The following is a 16,485-nucleotide window of genomic DNA, read 5'->3' as shown; positions in this document are numbered from 1 at the left end:
TTTAGAAGCACCCTCCCTAAGCTCAAAAAAAACATATTATTTAACTATTTCAGCCATTTTGTGAGACCAGAGTGATTAGGAGCAGCAGAGAGAGCAGCAGTGTCCTTGTATTTGCCTCCATTTCTTTGCTTTTTTTATAATGGATCCCATTATGAGCATATGTCAGCAAATGCTCCTGATGTTGCTCTTGATGAGGCTAGAACGGCGTCGCAAATTGCGTGCGAGGACCAGAGTTTGTTGCTACTGGACCCATCTATTGATCGCACAGTGCATGTCGGTAGGATATTATACCAACATGTACGTACAGTTGCGTACCTACCCTGAATTTTGGAAAAAGTTCAGCCCAGTTTGACACAGATGGACAGGAATATAAGGAAGAGTGTGCCACCAGAGGAACGACTGTTGATGACTATCAGGTATGTGTATATACATTGTTTCCCATCTTTTTTCATAATTTTTCATTGTATTTTAATATCCCAAAAATTGGGGACCTTTAAAAACGCTTATAAACGAAAACACGGCTAAACGCTGGTACCGCGTTTAGAAGCATTTGGAGTCTGAAACGTGGAAATCTTTGGCGTCTGAACTCATTTTTTTGCCTTCAAAGAAAGGCTGTTAAACGCAACTGCCTAAAAATTACTGTAAACAAAACTGTGTACATGGTCACACAAGAGAACATTGAATGTGTTCAGGGGCAGTTGAAAAAAGCATCTGCCTCTGAACGTCCGTTTAACAGCAACAGTGTGCATGAGGTCTCAGAGTTTGACAGGCTGCAGGCGGCGGGGCTGTACAGTACACCTACCCCTTCTACCACCCACACCTAAATTCCTGAGCCTCATGCACTGGGTTAAATGTCCAGTGTGCATGAGACCTTCACGGTTTGGGTGTATTTTAAAGACAAATATACATTTGAACACTGCTTTGAGCAGGTGGCACAGCACAGCAAAATATGATTGCTAATTTCTTAAATATAAGTGATCCTTAATTCACTTTACATGCAAATCCACCTCTTGACATGTTGAGAAATAACTCTGGGGAGAACACAGCTTTGCAGAAATAGAGTTTCTCATAAAAGAAACAACTTCCAACATTTCTCTCCCAAAGGCGATTCCCTGTGGTTCTGCAAAGAAACCGCACATGCATGGATGTATCAGATTTATTGTGTGGATGGTTTAAGAACTAGGGAACTTATCTAGTGATGATGATTTGCTGGATCAGAAAAAGTGGCCATGATACCTTGAGCATGCAGTGCAAATGTACAATCAATCGGTTTACATTCATGGACAATGCATTTCTGTATATGACGTTGAGTAGTGGGAACATGGCAATTGAAATGAAAGCTGTTACCGATGTGTTCCCTGCGCTGCGTTCTGATCACCCGGTGGCTCTCCTGTTCCTTTCCTCCCCTGCACAAGTAGGCTGCATAGTGGACACAAGCTGCATGGTGGGCACAAGGCTGCATGCACACGGATGCATGGTGGGCACAAGGCTGCATGGCGGGCACAAGGCTGCATGGTGGGCACACGGCTGCATGGTGGGCACACGGCTGCATGGTGGGCACAAGGCTACATGGTGGACACAAGGCTGCATGCACACAGCTGCATGGTGGGCACACGGCTGCATGGCGGGCACAAGGCTGCATGGCGGACACATGAATGCATGGTGGACACATGAATGCATGGTGGACACACAGCTGCATGGTGGGCACAAGGCTGCATTGGTGGACATAGGCAGCCTGCATTGGTGGCACGGATAAAGTTGTTGTTGTGGTTGTTGCTAATATTTATTTTTGTAACTTAATTCTGCATAAAACATTTAGGTGTCATTTCGTGAGCTATGGGGTGGGGGCGGTTGGGTGGGCCAACTGGTGGCGAGTAACCCTTGAGGCTGGCTAGTAGCTCGGGACTTGAATTTTTGAGCCCTGCTCTAGATGGTTTTGCCGAATTATATATAATTTGTAATTTTTCCTGTAAATTCCAGTGATTATTAGCACTCCCCTACACCCCCTGAAGAAGCGGGGTCTCCCACAAAACGCGTTGAAGACACCTCAAGTATAATTTGGAATTTTAGGAGTTTCTGTAGCTGTGGATACAGTATTTCATCGAGGGAAACACTGTAAAATAGCTAATTTTGTATACAATTTTTACCTTGTTTTTAACCTTTTGATCATTGTAATAAAATTGGGTATTTTTATCTAGGTTTGTGTCAAAATCTATCTTTTCTTTCTGATATAGTACACATGTTATTAGGATATAGTGCACCTAGCACTTCCCTCTATTACAGTTTATGTTTATAGAAAAGCAAGTGAAAGAGCCTCTGCTGCAAAAGAAAAAATATCTGCAATTGTTGGGATACTAAGGCTTCATTTCCACTGACGTTTTTACAGCCACTTTTCTGAGCGTTTTTTACAGCTTAAAAACGCCTGTCCATGTTATTCTATGGCATCATGCCCACATAGGCGTTTTTGAGCTGCAAATGGCATAGGCGTTTTTGTGCTGTAAAAAAAACGCAGGACCAGGGCGTTCTGAAGCTCCAGAGTAGAGCTGTAAAAACGCCAGATGTTAAAAAACGCTCAAAAACTTGCGAAAACGCTCAAAAACACTACCGCGGCGTTTTTGAGTTTTTTTTTTTTTTACAAAATAAACATGGACAGGCGTTTTTAAGCTGTAAAAAAGGCTAACACAAGTGGCTGTAAAAACGACCGGTGGAAATGAAGCCTAAAAGTTTTTTGGGCTGGTTTAGCTATGCAAGTGAAGGAAGATTGAAGACACTGGCAGCAGGGCTGGTATTATTACTCTTCTTATTCAAGATGTCATTTTTTGGCAACAGAGTGGTTATAATTACAAACGGATTAAAACATCTATGCTAGCTATATCCACTGCAGTTTTTTGCCAACTGCAATTTGCTGTAAATTACATAAACAATTGAAAGGATCGAGGCAACAAACCATTAGCAGTTTATAGAAAGTGCAGGAATGATCTAGTTTTACCACTTACATTGGGTTAGCTTGGTTACCTTTAATTATCAATATGTCACATCTGTCGCCCGCAGGAGCCTCATAACCACCATAGTACTCTGTGCCACATAACAGAAGTGCTTTTTTGACATGGCAGTGCTGGAGCATCTTCCCCTCTGGTACACTGAACACAAGAAATGGTTTGCTCTGCACATGTGCCATTCAGCAAAAAAATGTTTTTAATGAATAGGAGACATTGGGGGTTATTTACTAAAAGGCAAATCCACTTTGCACTACAAGTGAAAACTACAAGTGCAACGTGCACTTGAAATTGCACTGAAAGTGCACTTGGAAGTGCAGTCGCTGTAGATCCGAGGGGGACATGCAAGAAAAAAAACAGCATTTTAGCTTGCACATGATTGGATAATAAAATCAGCCTCATTTCAGATCTACCCCTCAGATTTACAGCGACTGCATTTCCAAGTGCACTTTCAGTGCAATATCAAGTGCACTTTGCACTTGTAGTGCACTTTGCACTTGTAGTGCAAAGTTGATTTTCCTTTCATAAATAACCCCCATTCTTCGATTTGACAAAGAGGTTATTGTGAAGTCTCCTATGCCCCTACTCAAATCAGAGAACATCTAGTATACAGAAGAAGAAAAAAATTCAGACCAGCAGAGGTGCCAAGCGAGCGACTCCCTGTGTTTCCTGTAACATAGGGAAAGATGCACCAGCACTGCCACAAAAGCACTTCCCATACGTGGCACCCATACGTGGCACTACGATGATTTTGAGATTCCCTTGCAGCTCTCTCTGGATAGAACATTAATAATTACAACCAACCAAGTTGGCTCTGAGTGAGTGAGTGAAAAATTTATATAGCGCAGCAACGTGCAAACTGAATCGCCTCTGGGCGCTGTAACCATAACCGTAGGGTAAAACCCTTTGACCTCAGAAGAGATGGGTTTTAATCTTTCTCCTGAAGGCCAAGTGGTACACCTCCAGACGGATGGCAGTTGGTAGTGCATTCCACAGGCGAGGTCAATGGACTGCAAACCTTCGATCTTCTTTGGACTTGTACCTGGCCTTGGGTATCTGGACAAGGTTTTGATTGGTGGATCGCAGAATACAATTGGGGTTATGGGCTTTTATTTTTTCGGATAGATATTGGGGGGCTTTTCCTTGGATGCACTTATGCATTAGGCAAAGTGCTTTGAAGGATATTCTGTCTTTTACCGGCAACCAATGAAGGGCTCTAAGTCAGGGGTTGACAAATTTGTTCGGAATCTAGGAGCTAGCTAAAAAAGTTAGGAGCCAGAAAACGCACCCCATCCCGACGAGCTTGCGCGCAGAAGCGAACACATACGTGAGCAGCGCCCGCATATGTAAACGGTGTTCAAACGCAATTTTGAAGCATGACATGTTGGGTATGAATTTACTCGGCGTAACATTATCTTTCATAATATTAAAAAAAATGGGGATAACTTTACTGTTGCCTTATTTTTTAATTTAAAAAAGTGTAATTTTTTCCCAAAAAAGTGCGCTTGTAAGACCGCTGCGCAAATACGGTGTGACAGAAAGTATTGCAACGATCGCCATTTTATTCTCTAGGGTGTTAGGATAAAAAATATATATAATGTTTGGGGGTTCTAATTAGAGGGAAGAAGATGGCAGTGAAAATAGTGAAAAATGACATTAGAATTGCTGTTTAACTTGTAATGCTCAACTTGTAATACCAACGGCCACCACCAGATGGCGCCAGCTCACATCTGGTGGTAATAACTTGTAATACCAACGGCTCACCACCAGATGGAACCAGCTCACACAAAAAAAAAAACTTTTTTTTTTTTTTGTTGCCCACCTTCCAAGCCAAGTCGCCAGGACACTATTTCTAGTCGCCATGGCGACCTGGTGCCCGGGATTTGTCGATCCCTGCTCTAAGTAAATTAAAAAAAATATATATTATCCCTAGAGATTACCGTAGCTTTAAATTTTATATTTATATGGAAGGAATGGTAGAAAATATTGTTGACCCCTTTGATTAGCTTAGCATGCAAAATCTTGTGAAAATGGCCAAAATATTGGTTTTCTTATAGCCAGGCCCTTGCGCACAGGGCCCTCTAGCTGCTGTGCATTGCTCCTGACATCTTAGATTTAAGTCTTCTGCATTCCAGGCATTTGTTTCTCTGAAAGTGTAGGCACCCAAAAAAATGCAGGCACCACTCTGTACAGCATTTAGCGGCTACCTGGTATAGTCTTTAACAGGCTGCAGGCAGCAGAGGTGCACTAAAACACCGGGAGGGGTGCAAAGCAGCTAGACAGCCCTTTGTGCAAGAGGCATTAGGCTGGTCATATACTAGGCAAATATGGATTACACTATTTAGCTACTGTTAAGGCCCCATACACACTGGACGCTAAAATAACGTTATAAAAACGCCTATAATAAGGCTTACCTATAGGTAGTGTAAATATCCCCTAAACGTTTAGGACTTTAGGAGATATTTACATTACATGCAGCCAGTGACATCACTGGCGCATGCGCTCAGATGGAATGGCCACCAATGCCGTTCCTCCAAGCCTTATGCCGTTAAAGGCGGCTCTCACTCGCATGCGCGCCAGTGATGTCATTGCGGCTCCGGCCAATCACAGGGCCTTAGTAAACCCAAAAGCGAGACGGGTGAAAATGGATGCGGCTGCGGTGCTGGAACAGCTTTATTTTAAAGTAAGCTTCACATAATGTGCTAGAATGCGATGCATACTAGCACATTATCCCTTTACCTTGCAGGAAGAAGAAGAAAAAAAAACCTTCCAGCAGTATACAACCAATAGAAGGTGTGTAGTTCAATATGCATGTAGAAGTATATTTTTAAATTACAGCATAATACTATTGGATTTAAAAGTGTATACTCGCCAATCACACTATGATGTGCATAAAACACTGTAAAAATGCATTTGCATTGGCCTGCAGTCACATGCAATTTTTTATGCACATTTACCTGCATTTTGTATGTGCTTGCTTTGCTTAATGTGATTTTAAAGGTGTATTTTGCGATTATGCACATTTACATAAATTGCAAACATGATGCATTTTAACACCTATGTCCTGAACGCATATAAACTTGTGCGCACAGGTTTTCGATGAGTCATTGTCGCTATCTGCATTCATCCAGTGTGAGAAAATGTCGGTAACTGCACACAGTGTGAACAGGCCCTTCGTTGTGTACATATATCAAATTCAAATACCCAATAAAGCAAGCAATGGGGGACATGTATCAATTCTGTCACACAGCAAGGCAAAGCTAAACCGGAGCTACTGTATGAGTCAGATTGTGACATATATTCATTATAAGACACACATATGCACCCTCTGCCTGTAACGCAACAATAAAATCTGCCCCTGACTACTCTGTAATTGTGTCAGTTTGGAGTAAAAATCTGTCTGGTGGTAATTCCATCACAGGCCTCAGTTGGCTGCCCAGGATTGCAGACGTAGGGCATTGCAAATAAACACAAAAACTGCTGTATTGTCTGTGATACGAGAGGTGGTCTGGTTGTGCTATTCGTCTTTTTTATACATCCCCCCTCCCCCCCTCCCCATGCAATATTTTATTTTTGCAGAAAACAGAGGTCTTTGTTCATTTTCCCTATTACTTTTATGAACAAATAAAGACGGCGTTTGGAAATATCTGGTGTGCGTTCATCTGATTCTTTTGAACAGCCTGCATTATATTTCTCGGCCCATCATGCCCTTGGGAAATCCCTTCACCTGGCAAGCACAAACAACATTCTGCCCTGGAAAAGGGTGTAAATGGGGCCCTAGTTTTTTGCCCCTTCCAGGGACAACGGGTGACACGAAAACAAAACAAGCATATTAAAAAGGGGTTGTAAAGGATTTTTTTTCCCTAAATAGCTTCCTTTACCTCAGTGCAGTCCTTCTTCACTTACCTCATCCTTCGATTTTGCTTTTAAATGTCCTTATTTTTTCAGAGAAATCCTCACTTCCTGTTCTTCTGTCTGTAACTACACATCGTAATGCGAGGCTTTGAGGGGGGAGGGGGCGAGCAGGCAAGTCAGGACACTCTCTACTTTGCAGATAGAGAAAGGAGCTGTGTGTTAGTGGGCGTCCTGACACTCCTGCTCACCCCTCCCCCTCAAGAGGCTTTCTCCACAGCAGGAAGAATGCAGATAGTAAAACGCACTGCTTTTGCCTACACCAGATTGCACAGTACCTTGTGATCCAGTTGCAATGCATTTTTAAAGGTAGTGCATGCACTACTTTTGGTGCGATGCTGTGCGATTTCAACCCATTCAAATGAAAGGGTTGAAAACGAAAATCCTGGACTTTGAACTAACCTTTCGGCCGTACATCCAATCGCTATCCAAAATTTGCAATTTTCTCAACATCTTCAAGATACGCTCCTTCCTAATCAATGGGGTTGATTTACTAAGGCCCCTTTCAGACTGGGGCGGGAGCCGCGGTGGCGGTATAACGCCGCTAAAAATAGCGGCGCTATACCGCCGGAATTGCCGCGGGTATCAGCCGCTAGCGGTGCGGTATTAACCCCCGCTAGCGGCCGATAAAGAGTTAATATCGCCCGCAATGCGCCTCTATAGAGGCGCATTGCGGGCGGTATTGCCGCGGTTCCCATTGTTTTCAATGGGAAGGAGCGGTGAAGGAGCGGTATACACGCCGCTCCTCTCACCGCTCCAAAGATGCTGCTGACAGGAGATTTTTTTGTCTCCCGCCAGCGCATCGCCTCAGTGTGAAAGCCCTCGGGCTTTCACATTGAGTCTGCAGTGCAGGAGTTTTTCAGGCGGTATAGCAGCGCTATTTTTAGCGCTTTACCGCCTGAAAAACTCCTCAATGTGAAAGGGGCCTAAAGGTAAATCCACTCTGCCCTACAAGCTCACTACAAGTGCACTTGGAAGTGCAGTCACTGTAGACTGCTGTAGATATGAGGGGAAGCTCTGCTGATTTCATCATCCAATCACGTGCAAGCAAAAAATGCTGTTTTTCCTTGCATGTCCCCCTCCGATCTACAGCAAATGCACTTTCAAGTGCACTTGTAGTGCAAAGTGGATTTGCCTTTCGTAAATAAGCCCCATTGTCACCACAAAGCTTCTAATCCACTCCCTGGTCATCTCTCCTCTCGACTACTGCAACTCCCTCCTCACTGGCTTACCTCTAAATAGGCTATCCCCACTTAAATACATTATGAATGCTCTGCCAATCCCTCCATTGGCTGCCACTCAACCAACAAATCAAATTCAAGATACTAACAATAACTTACAAAGCCATCCACAACTTGGCCCCCAGCTACATCACTGACCTAGTCTCAAAATACCAACCTAAACGTTCTCTTCACTCCTCCTAAGACCACCTGCTCTTGGGCTCCCTTGTCACCTCATCCCATGCTCGCCTCTAGGACTTCTCCAGAGCCTCTCCCATCCTCTGGCATGCCCTACCCCAATATGTCCACCTTTTTCCTACTCTGTACACTTTCAGGCCCTGTACACGCGACCAGTCCATCCGATGAGAACGGTCCGAAGGACCGTTTTCATCGGATAACCGCTGAAGCAGACTGATGGTCTGATGTGCGTACACACCATCAGTTTTAAAACCGATCGAGTCCAACGCGGTGACGTAAAACACAACGACGTGCTGAGAAAAATGAAGTTCAATGCTTCCAAGCATGCGTCGACTTGATTCTGAGCATGCACGGGTTTGGAACCGATGCTTTTGCGTACTAACCATCACTTTGGACCGATCGGTCAGGCGCCCATCGGACCAATTTTAAAGCAAGTTCTCAATTTTGCGTCCGAAGGATAACGGACCGATGGGGCCTACACGCGGTCGGTTTGGACAGATGAAACTGAACTTCCGTCCGTTTTCATTGGTTTGGTCCGACCGTGTGTACAAGGCCTTAGACTATCCCTGAAAACCCATCTCTTCAGAGAAGCCTATCTGGCCCCCACCTAACAACTGTACATTTATTTTCTCCATCAGCATATCCCACACAGTTATTACTTCTTGTATCTCTTGACCTTCCCTCTTAGATTGTAAGCGCTAATGCCTTGTACACACGACCGGTTTTCCCGTCGGGAAAACTGACGTGTTTTCCTTTGGCCGGGAAAACCGGCCATGTGTATGTATGTTCCTTATGAGTTTTCAAGACAGGAAAAAAAATGAGAACATGCTCTCTTTTTTCTCACTGCAAATCACTGCGCAGTTTTCTTATGGGGAAACACTGCTGTGGAGCATACACACGGCAGGTTTTCCCGACCAAAGTTCTCAGTTAGATTTCCTGTCGGGAAAACCGGCCGTGTGTACATGGGGAAAAGTGACCGAGCCGGTTCTCGGTTTTCCCCTCTGTCTTTTGACCGCCGAGAAACGCGATCGTGTGTACAAGGCATCAGGAGCAGGGCCCTCTGATTCCTACTGTACCAAAGTTTTAGTACGGTCTACCCTCAAGTTATAAATCGCTAAGTTAACTGTTGGCGCGGTATAATAATAACGCACTGCACTCAAATCCCACAGAAATTGCTCCGGAAAGCGATAGCATTCCTGTACAATATCTGGTGTGAACAGGGCCTTACACACGGATGCAATAATTTACTGAAGTTTAGATGCTGAATCTTGCTGACAGAAAGATCCCAAATAAATTACGCAAATTATGTTCCATAAAGACCCTGGGTATATATATATATATATATATATATATATATATATATATATATACACACACACACACGTAACATTTTCATACATGTAGCCAGTGTATCAATTTACATGGATATACAAGTATATTTCTAGATTGTAAGCTCTAACGAGCAGGGCCCTTTGATCCCTCCTGTATTGAATTGAATTGTATTGTAACTGTACTGTCTTCCCTGATGTTGTAAAGCGCTGCACAAACTGTTGGCGCTATATAAATCCTGTATAATAATAATAATAATAATAATAATGATATAACCGTACTGAAACTTAACATTTTCTAATTCATTTTCTTTAACACCTGTGAATGCATCTCTATATTACAGATCTTTACACAACTGTGCGTATTGCACCTGGGTTCAAAAATAAATAAATTAAATGGTGCGGGGAAAAAAAGTAAAAATGTACAAGTGTCCTTAGATCTGCCGGTCCACAGACACACAAAGACACACAAAGACATGTAATTAGGGCCCTCCGATTTCTCCTGTATTAAATGGTATTGTAACTGTAGGTCTGCATAAACTGTTGGCGCTATATAAATCCTGTATAATAATAATAAGGTTATGGTGGTCATAAATAGAACAACTTTATATACAATTGTGTTGTTGATAGATTTGCTGTCTGATTGGAAATATGATCAGAAAATCAAAAGAATAGTTCAATACATCATACATTAATTGATCGTATCAAATGATCTACTTTTCCATCATCGCATTTTCAGTCCAGACCTATCAGAATCAGTTTAAAATCAATTGGTTTTGCTCAAAAATCGACTGATGACAGTCCCTAAAGATCGTAAAGACGGGCGCAGGCTGATCCTGCAAAAGTGTCTTGTGTGCTTTCTAAAAGTAACATGGCGTGCGTGAAATGTATGTACAGGTCTGGAACCCGTACTCGAATTGGGTGCACGTTGTGCTACTTTTAGAAGTGCGACACTTTGGCCAGAGCCTGTCTCTGTACACCAAAAGAGTCGGTCTTGATTACTCCACTTCCGTAAGATTACAAGTGTTGGTATCTTATTTTGAATTCATTCCAGGTATTGCGCCACAATGTTGACATGGAGCATTTTAGAACTACCTGAATTTGGCGCACAAGTCGCTGTTTGCACCAAAACATAATCACAAATGATTCATTCATTTTTCGCAAAACAAGAACAAGTGGGATGAACGCTAGAAAAGCAGTGCGGCAGCATTACTGAATCCCCCCTTATCTTTGACATGTCATATGGTGGCTGCCATATACGCTTCTATTTTATTTATCTAATCCATGTGCGATTCGATCAAAACTATAGGCTCTGTGACCAAATAGCCAAAACTTCTCTTCTGATTGATTTACATTAATCTCAAATAGATTCAAACCACATTGATCACCCAGGGTGCAATATTATCAGCTGTTTACATTAATCAGAAGGAATCACATACTTCTTTCATGAATACAATCGTATTTGGATCAATCAGAATATGAGATTACATGGTGGGAACAGAGATGTGATCAATAATTTATAATCGTACATTCTGATTGTATTTTAGCTATAAAATCAATATCCATTTCCTTTTGTGGCATACTGATCGAATGGGTTGCAGACTATAGATCGATTATTGAAAGAGATCAAGCGAAGGGGAACTCAATCATTTATCAAATCAGTGATCAAATAGTTGGTGGGCATATATGTAGTGATCAGATCATTGGTGGGCATACATGCAGTGATCAGATCATTGGTGGGCATGCATGTAGTTATCAGATCATCGGTGGGCATACATGTAGTGATCAGATCATTGGTGGGCATACATGTAGTGATCAGATCATTGGTGGGCATACATGTAGTGATCAGGTCATTGGTGGGCATACATGTAGTGATCAGTTCATTGGTGGGCATACATGCAGCGATCTGATCAAATCATTGGTGGGCATACATGTAGCGATCTAATCAGATCATTGGTGGCCATACATGTAGTGATCAGATCATTGGTGGGCATACATGTTGCGATCAGATCATTGGTGGCCATACATGTTGCGATCAGATCAAATCCTTGGTGGGCATATATGTAGTGATCAGATCATTTTTAGGCATACATGTAGTGATAAGATCATTGGTGGGCATACATGTAGTGATCAGATCATTGGTGGGCATACATGTAGTGATCAGATCATTGGTGGGCATACATGTAGTGATCAGATCATTGGTGGGCATACATATAGTCATCAGATCATTGGTGGGCATACATATAGTCATCAGATCATTGGTGGGCATACATGCAGTGATCTGATCAAATCATTGGTGGGCATACATGTAGCGATCTGATCAGATCATTGGTGGCCATACATGTTGCGATCAGAACATTGGTGAGCATACATGTAGTGATCAGATCATTGGTGGGCATACATGTTGCGATCAGATCATTGGTGGCCATACATGTAGTGATCAGATCAAATCCTTGGTGGGCATATATGTAGTGATCAGATCATTGTTAGGCATACATGTAGTGATAAGATCATTGGTGGGCATACATTTAGTGATCAGATCATTGGTGGGCATACATGCAGTGATCAGATCATTGGTGGGCATACATGCAGTGATCAAATAGTTGGTGGGCATATATGTAGTGATCAGATCATTGGTGGGCATACATGCAGTGATCAGATCATCGGTGGGCATACATGTAGTGATCAGATCATTGGTGGGCATACATGTAGTGATCAGATCATTGGTGGGCATACATGTAGTGATCAGATCATTGGTGGGCATACATGTAGTGATCAGATCATCGGTGGGCATACATGTAGTGATCAGACCACCAATAGATCCGATCACATCCCATTAGCGATCATAGATGTGTCCCGTGGTCCCCCCAGTGGGTCAGTCTATGGGGAAATGTGGGATGTGAGCCCCCAGAGGAGGATGTGTGCGCATTAGATCAGAGTACAGCATTACCCCATAGCTGGCCGTGTCTCCAGGTACTGTGGCCGTCTCCCCCTCCTGTTCCTCCGATGTACAGTCTATCTCGCCGTCCTCCTGGCCGCTCTTCATTCTCTTGGCTTTGCTCTCATACTCGCCTTCCTCGTATTGCTCGGATGATGAAGAAGACGACGACATCTCAGCGGCTATTGTCCCACTCTGTCTGATGTGACACTATACACACTACGCTTATCCAGAGGGGAGCCGGGCGGAGGAGTGGCAATGGGCGGGCACAGGCGGGTGGGCGGAGCGCCGACGCGCCCAAGGCCCACCTTCTCCGGGATTGTCAGGGAAGAAGGCGCATGTTCCAAGCTTCGCATCGGCGCTTACAACAGCGTGAGGACACGCCCCGCGTCAGGCTGCGGCCGCCGATTGGCTTAACTGTTACCACAGAGATCGTGTTTCTTCAGGATCTGAGGGGCGTGTAGAGGCACCGGCCTGGACAACGGCCCGTGCTCGTGTTTTCTCTTCAGAATGTTCTCAGCAATGAGTGCAGCCCCCTCCGTACACACAGCCCCCCCCTACACACAGCATTATAGGACGGTGTTATGTGCAGACAAAGAGTGGGGGGCTCATTGTAAACTATGAAACTGCTGAGAAGAAATAACGGAACTTTAGAGGATATAATGAAGGGAAGCTGCTAGCCGCTGCTAAATTTAAAGCGGTAGTAAAGGTTATATTTTTAATTATATTAAGTTGTATGTAAACTGCGAAAAGTGGGTGATAAGTTGTGTTAACCACTTAAGGACAAAGCTTCGTTTTGAAATTTGGTGTTTACTGTTTTTTTTTTTGCTAGAAAATTACTCAGAACCCACAGGGAATAAAATGGTGGTCGTTGCAATATTTTCTGTCACACTGTATTTGTGCAGCGGTCTTACAAGCACACAATTTTTTAGGAAAAAATACACAACATTAAAGTTAGCGCAAATTTTTTTATATTATGAAAGATAATGTTATGAGTAAATTGCTACCCAACATGTCACGCTTCAAAATTGCGCCCCGCTCGTGGAATAGCGACAGACTTTTACCCTTAAAAATCTCCATAGGCAACGTTTAAAAAATTCTACAGGTTGCATGTTTTGAGTTAGGCCCCTTTCACATTGAAAAATTGGTGATAGGTGTCACCGGCGCAAAATAAAATAAAAACCGTGACCTGCTGCAGTACTGTGTACCCTGGATAGGGGTTAATTGTGCAATAAAAGAAAAATGTTACTGCGCTGATCTAATTATCCAGGGGGTTTAGTCTCTGGAGGTGTGGACTAATATAATACACCGTCAACCATATGTGAAATATATATATATCAGGGACACAATGAACCCAATGTAAGGTGTAAATAACCTAAATACAAACAATCTGAAAAAATATATAACAAGTGTGACACAGTATTTTTTAAACTTGAATCACAGATATGAATTAGTGTGTCGGCATACACATCAATATCCCACAGTGCTCCTGTGAAGGAAAAATGGCTATTGTTACTACTACTAGCCGGCTAAATGGTGAAAACAAACATTTCCAAAAAATATATATAAAAATATTATTCAAAAACAGGCACCCAATGTGCAATGCGCCAACTGCACCGTGAATTATCCAATAGCTGATATTGGAAACAAATAATACCAAAAAATGTCAAAGAATAAAATGATTGATTATCAAACAACCAGTGGAATGTGCAATGTGCTAGCTGCACTGAAAATAGTCCAATGACAGACAATCTTGCTCTTATACAATAGGTTGCAGTATAACGAAAAGGTTCAATGTTGATAGTGCTGTGTACAAAAAAGTGCCGCTATCTCTTCCACCCGACAAAGATGTGCCACCATCACCAATGGTTAGACTCAACACTCACCAGACCCCAGGTAGTATTAGGCCCCAAAGTGGTGTCTTTTCTTTGTCCGTCAGTGGGTATTGCCTCCTTTTCCCTTTTACAAGATATCCTGACGACGCAATAGCGAAACGCGTAGAGGCTGTCTGGACACACACACACGGAGGGTAAAGCATACACGCAAGGATCCCTTGTAGCAACACACGTGGAGCAAAGCGGGGTACGCACACCTTCCAGGACGCCATTTAAATGCTGGTCAGCGGCTTTTAACGGTTGACACTACCAAAGACACTCAGTGCCGGTCAGAGGCACTTTATATTGTAAGTGTTATTTTTTACTTTTTTAATAAATATATTTTAATATACTACACCATGATGAGCCCCTTGTTTTTGAGGATTTAAGGATATCTTGTAAAAGGGAAAAGGAGGCAATACCCACTGACGGACAAAGAAAAGACACCACTTTGGGGCCTAATACTACTTGGGGTCTGGTGAGTGTTGAGTCTAACCATTGGTGATGGTGGCACATCTTTGTCGGGTGGAAGAGATAGCGGCACTTTTCTGTACACAGCACTATCAACATTGAACCTTTTTGTTTCCAATATCAGCTATTGGATAATTCACGGTGCAGTTGGCGCATTGCACATTGGGTGCCTGTTTTTGAATAATATTTTTATTCATATTTTTTGGAAATGTTTGTTTTCACCATTTAGCCGGCTAGTAGTAGTAACAATAGCCATTTTTCCTTCACAGGAGCACTGTGGCATATTGATGTGTATGCCGACACACTAATTCATATCTGTGATTCAAGTTTAAAAAATACTGTGTCACACTTGTTATATATTTTTTCAGATTGTTTGTATTTAGGTTATTTACACCTTACATTGGGTACATTGTGTCCCTAATATATATATTTCACATATGGTTGACGGTGTATTATATTAGTCCACACCTCCAGAGACTAAACCCCCTGGATAATTAGATCAGCGCAGTAACATTTTTCTTTTATTGCCCTTTCACATTGAGGAGTTTTTCAGGCGGTACAGCGCTAAAAATAGCGCTGCTATCCCGCCTGAAAAACTCCTTCACTGCAGACTCAATGTGAAAGCCCGAGGCCTTTCACACTGAGGCGATGCGCTGGCGGGAGATAAAAAAATCTCCTGTCAGCAGCATCTTTGGAGCGGTGAGAGGAGCGGCATGTATACCGCTCCTTCCCATTGAAAACAATGGGAAACCCCGGCAATACCGTCCGCAATGCGCCTCTATAGAGGCGCATTGTGGGCGGTATTAACCCTTTATCGGCCGCTTGCGGGGGTTAATACCGCACCGCTAGCGGCCGATTCCCGCGCCAATCTCGGCAGTATAGTGCCACTATTTTTAGCGGCGATATACAGCCTTTGCGGCTACAGGTCCAATGTGAAAGGGGCCTAACAGAGGAGGTCTAGAGCTAGACTTATTGCTCTCACTCTAACGATTGCGGTGATACCTCACATGTGTGGTTTGAACACCATTTACATATGCAGGCGCTACTCACTTATGCGTTCACTTCTGTATGCGAGCTCGGTGGGACGCAGACGTTAAAAAATTTGTAAGTTTTTTCTTATTTAACTTTTTATTTTATTTTTTACACTGTTCCTTTAAAAAAAAAAATTGTGTCACTTTTATTCCTATTGTAAGGAGTGTAAACATCCCAGAAAAAAAGCATGACAGGACCTCTTAAATATGAGATTTGGGGGTCAAAAAGACCTCAAATTTCATATTTACACTAAAATGCAATAACAAATAAAAGATTCATTAAAGAAAAGAAAAATTTGAAAAAAAAATGTGGGCGGAATGTGAATGTGAAAAAGAATGTGGTCTATGGGCAGAAGTGATGTTTTGACGTCGCTTCCACCCTGCAATTTTATGGAGCTGGGTGGAGGCCATCTTCCCCTCACTCAGCTCCATACTACACACAGTGAAGGATCCAATCTCCGCTGCCAGCGGGGGGGGGGGCACTGGAGCGCGGTGGGAGGGCCCTCTCCCGCCACCG

At 43.0% G+C, this 16,485-nt stretch overlaps 1 protein-coding gene across 1 annotated transcript in view; it reads right to left on the bottom strand.

The window, feature by feature from the left end:
• HNRNPLL (heterogeneous nuclear ribonucleoprotein L like) overlaps positions 1-12,860 on the bottom strand; it is a 122,300-nt gene extending 109,440 nt beyond the window's left edge. The window contains exon 1 of the mRNA XM_040350780.1: positions 12,605-12,860. Coding sequence (XP_040206714.1) covers positions 12,605-12,766 — 162 coding nt within the window. The 5' untranslated portion in view covers positions 12,767-12,860. The remainder of the gene's footprint in view (positions 1-12,604) is intronic.
• Positions 12,861-16,485: the final 3,625 nt, after the last annotated feature.

This window comes from Rana temporaria, chromosome 4 (genome assembly GCF_905171775.1).
Source record: "Rana temporaria chromosome 4, aRanTem1.1, whole genome shotgun sequence".
In the NCBI taxonomy this organism is placed as follows: domain Eukaryota; kingdom Metazoa; phylum Chordata; class Amphibia; order Anura; family Ranidae; genus Rana; species Rana temporaria.
Note: the sequence above shows the minus strand (reverse complement) of the source record. Positions and strands in the feature narration are given on the sequence as shown.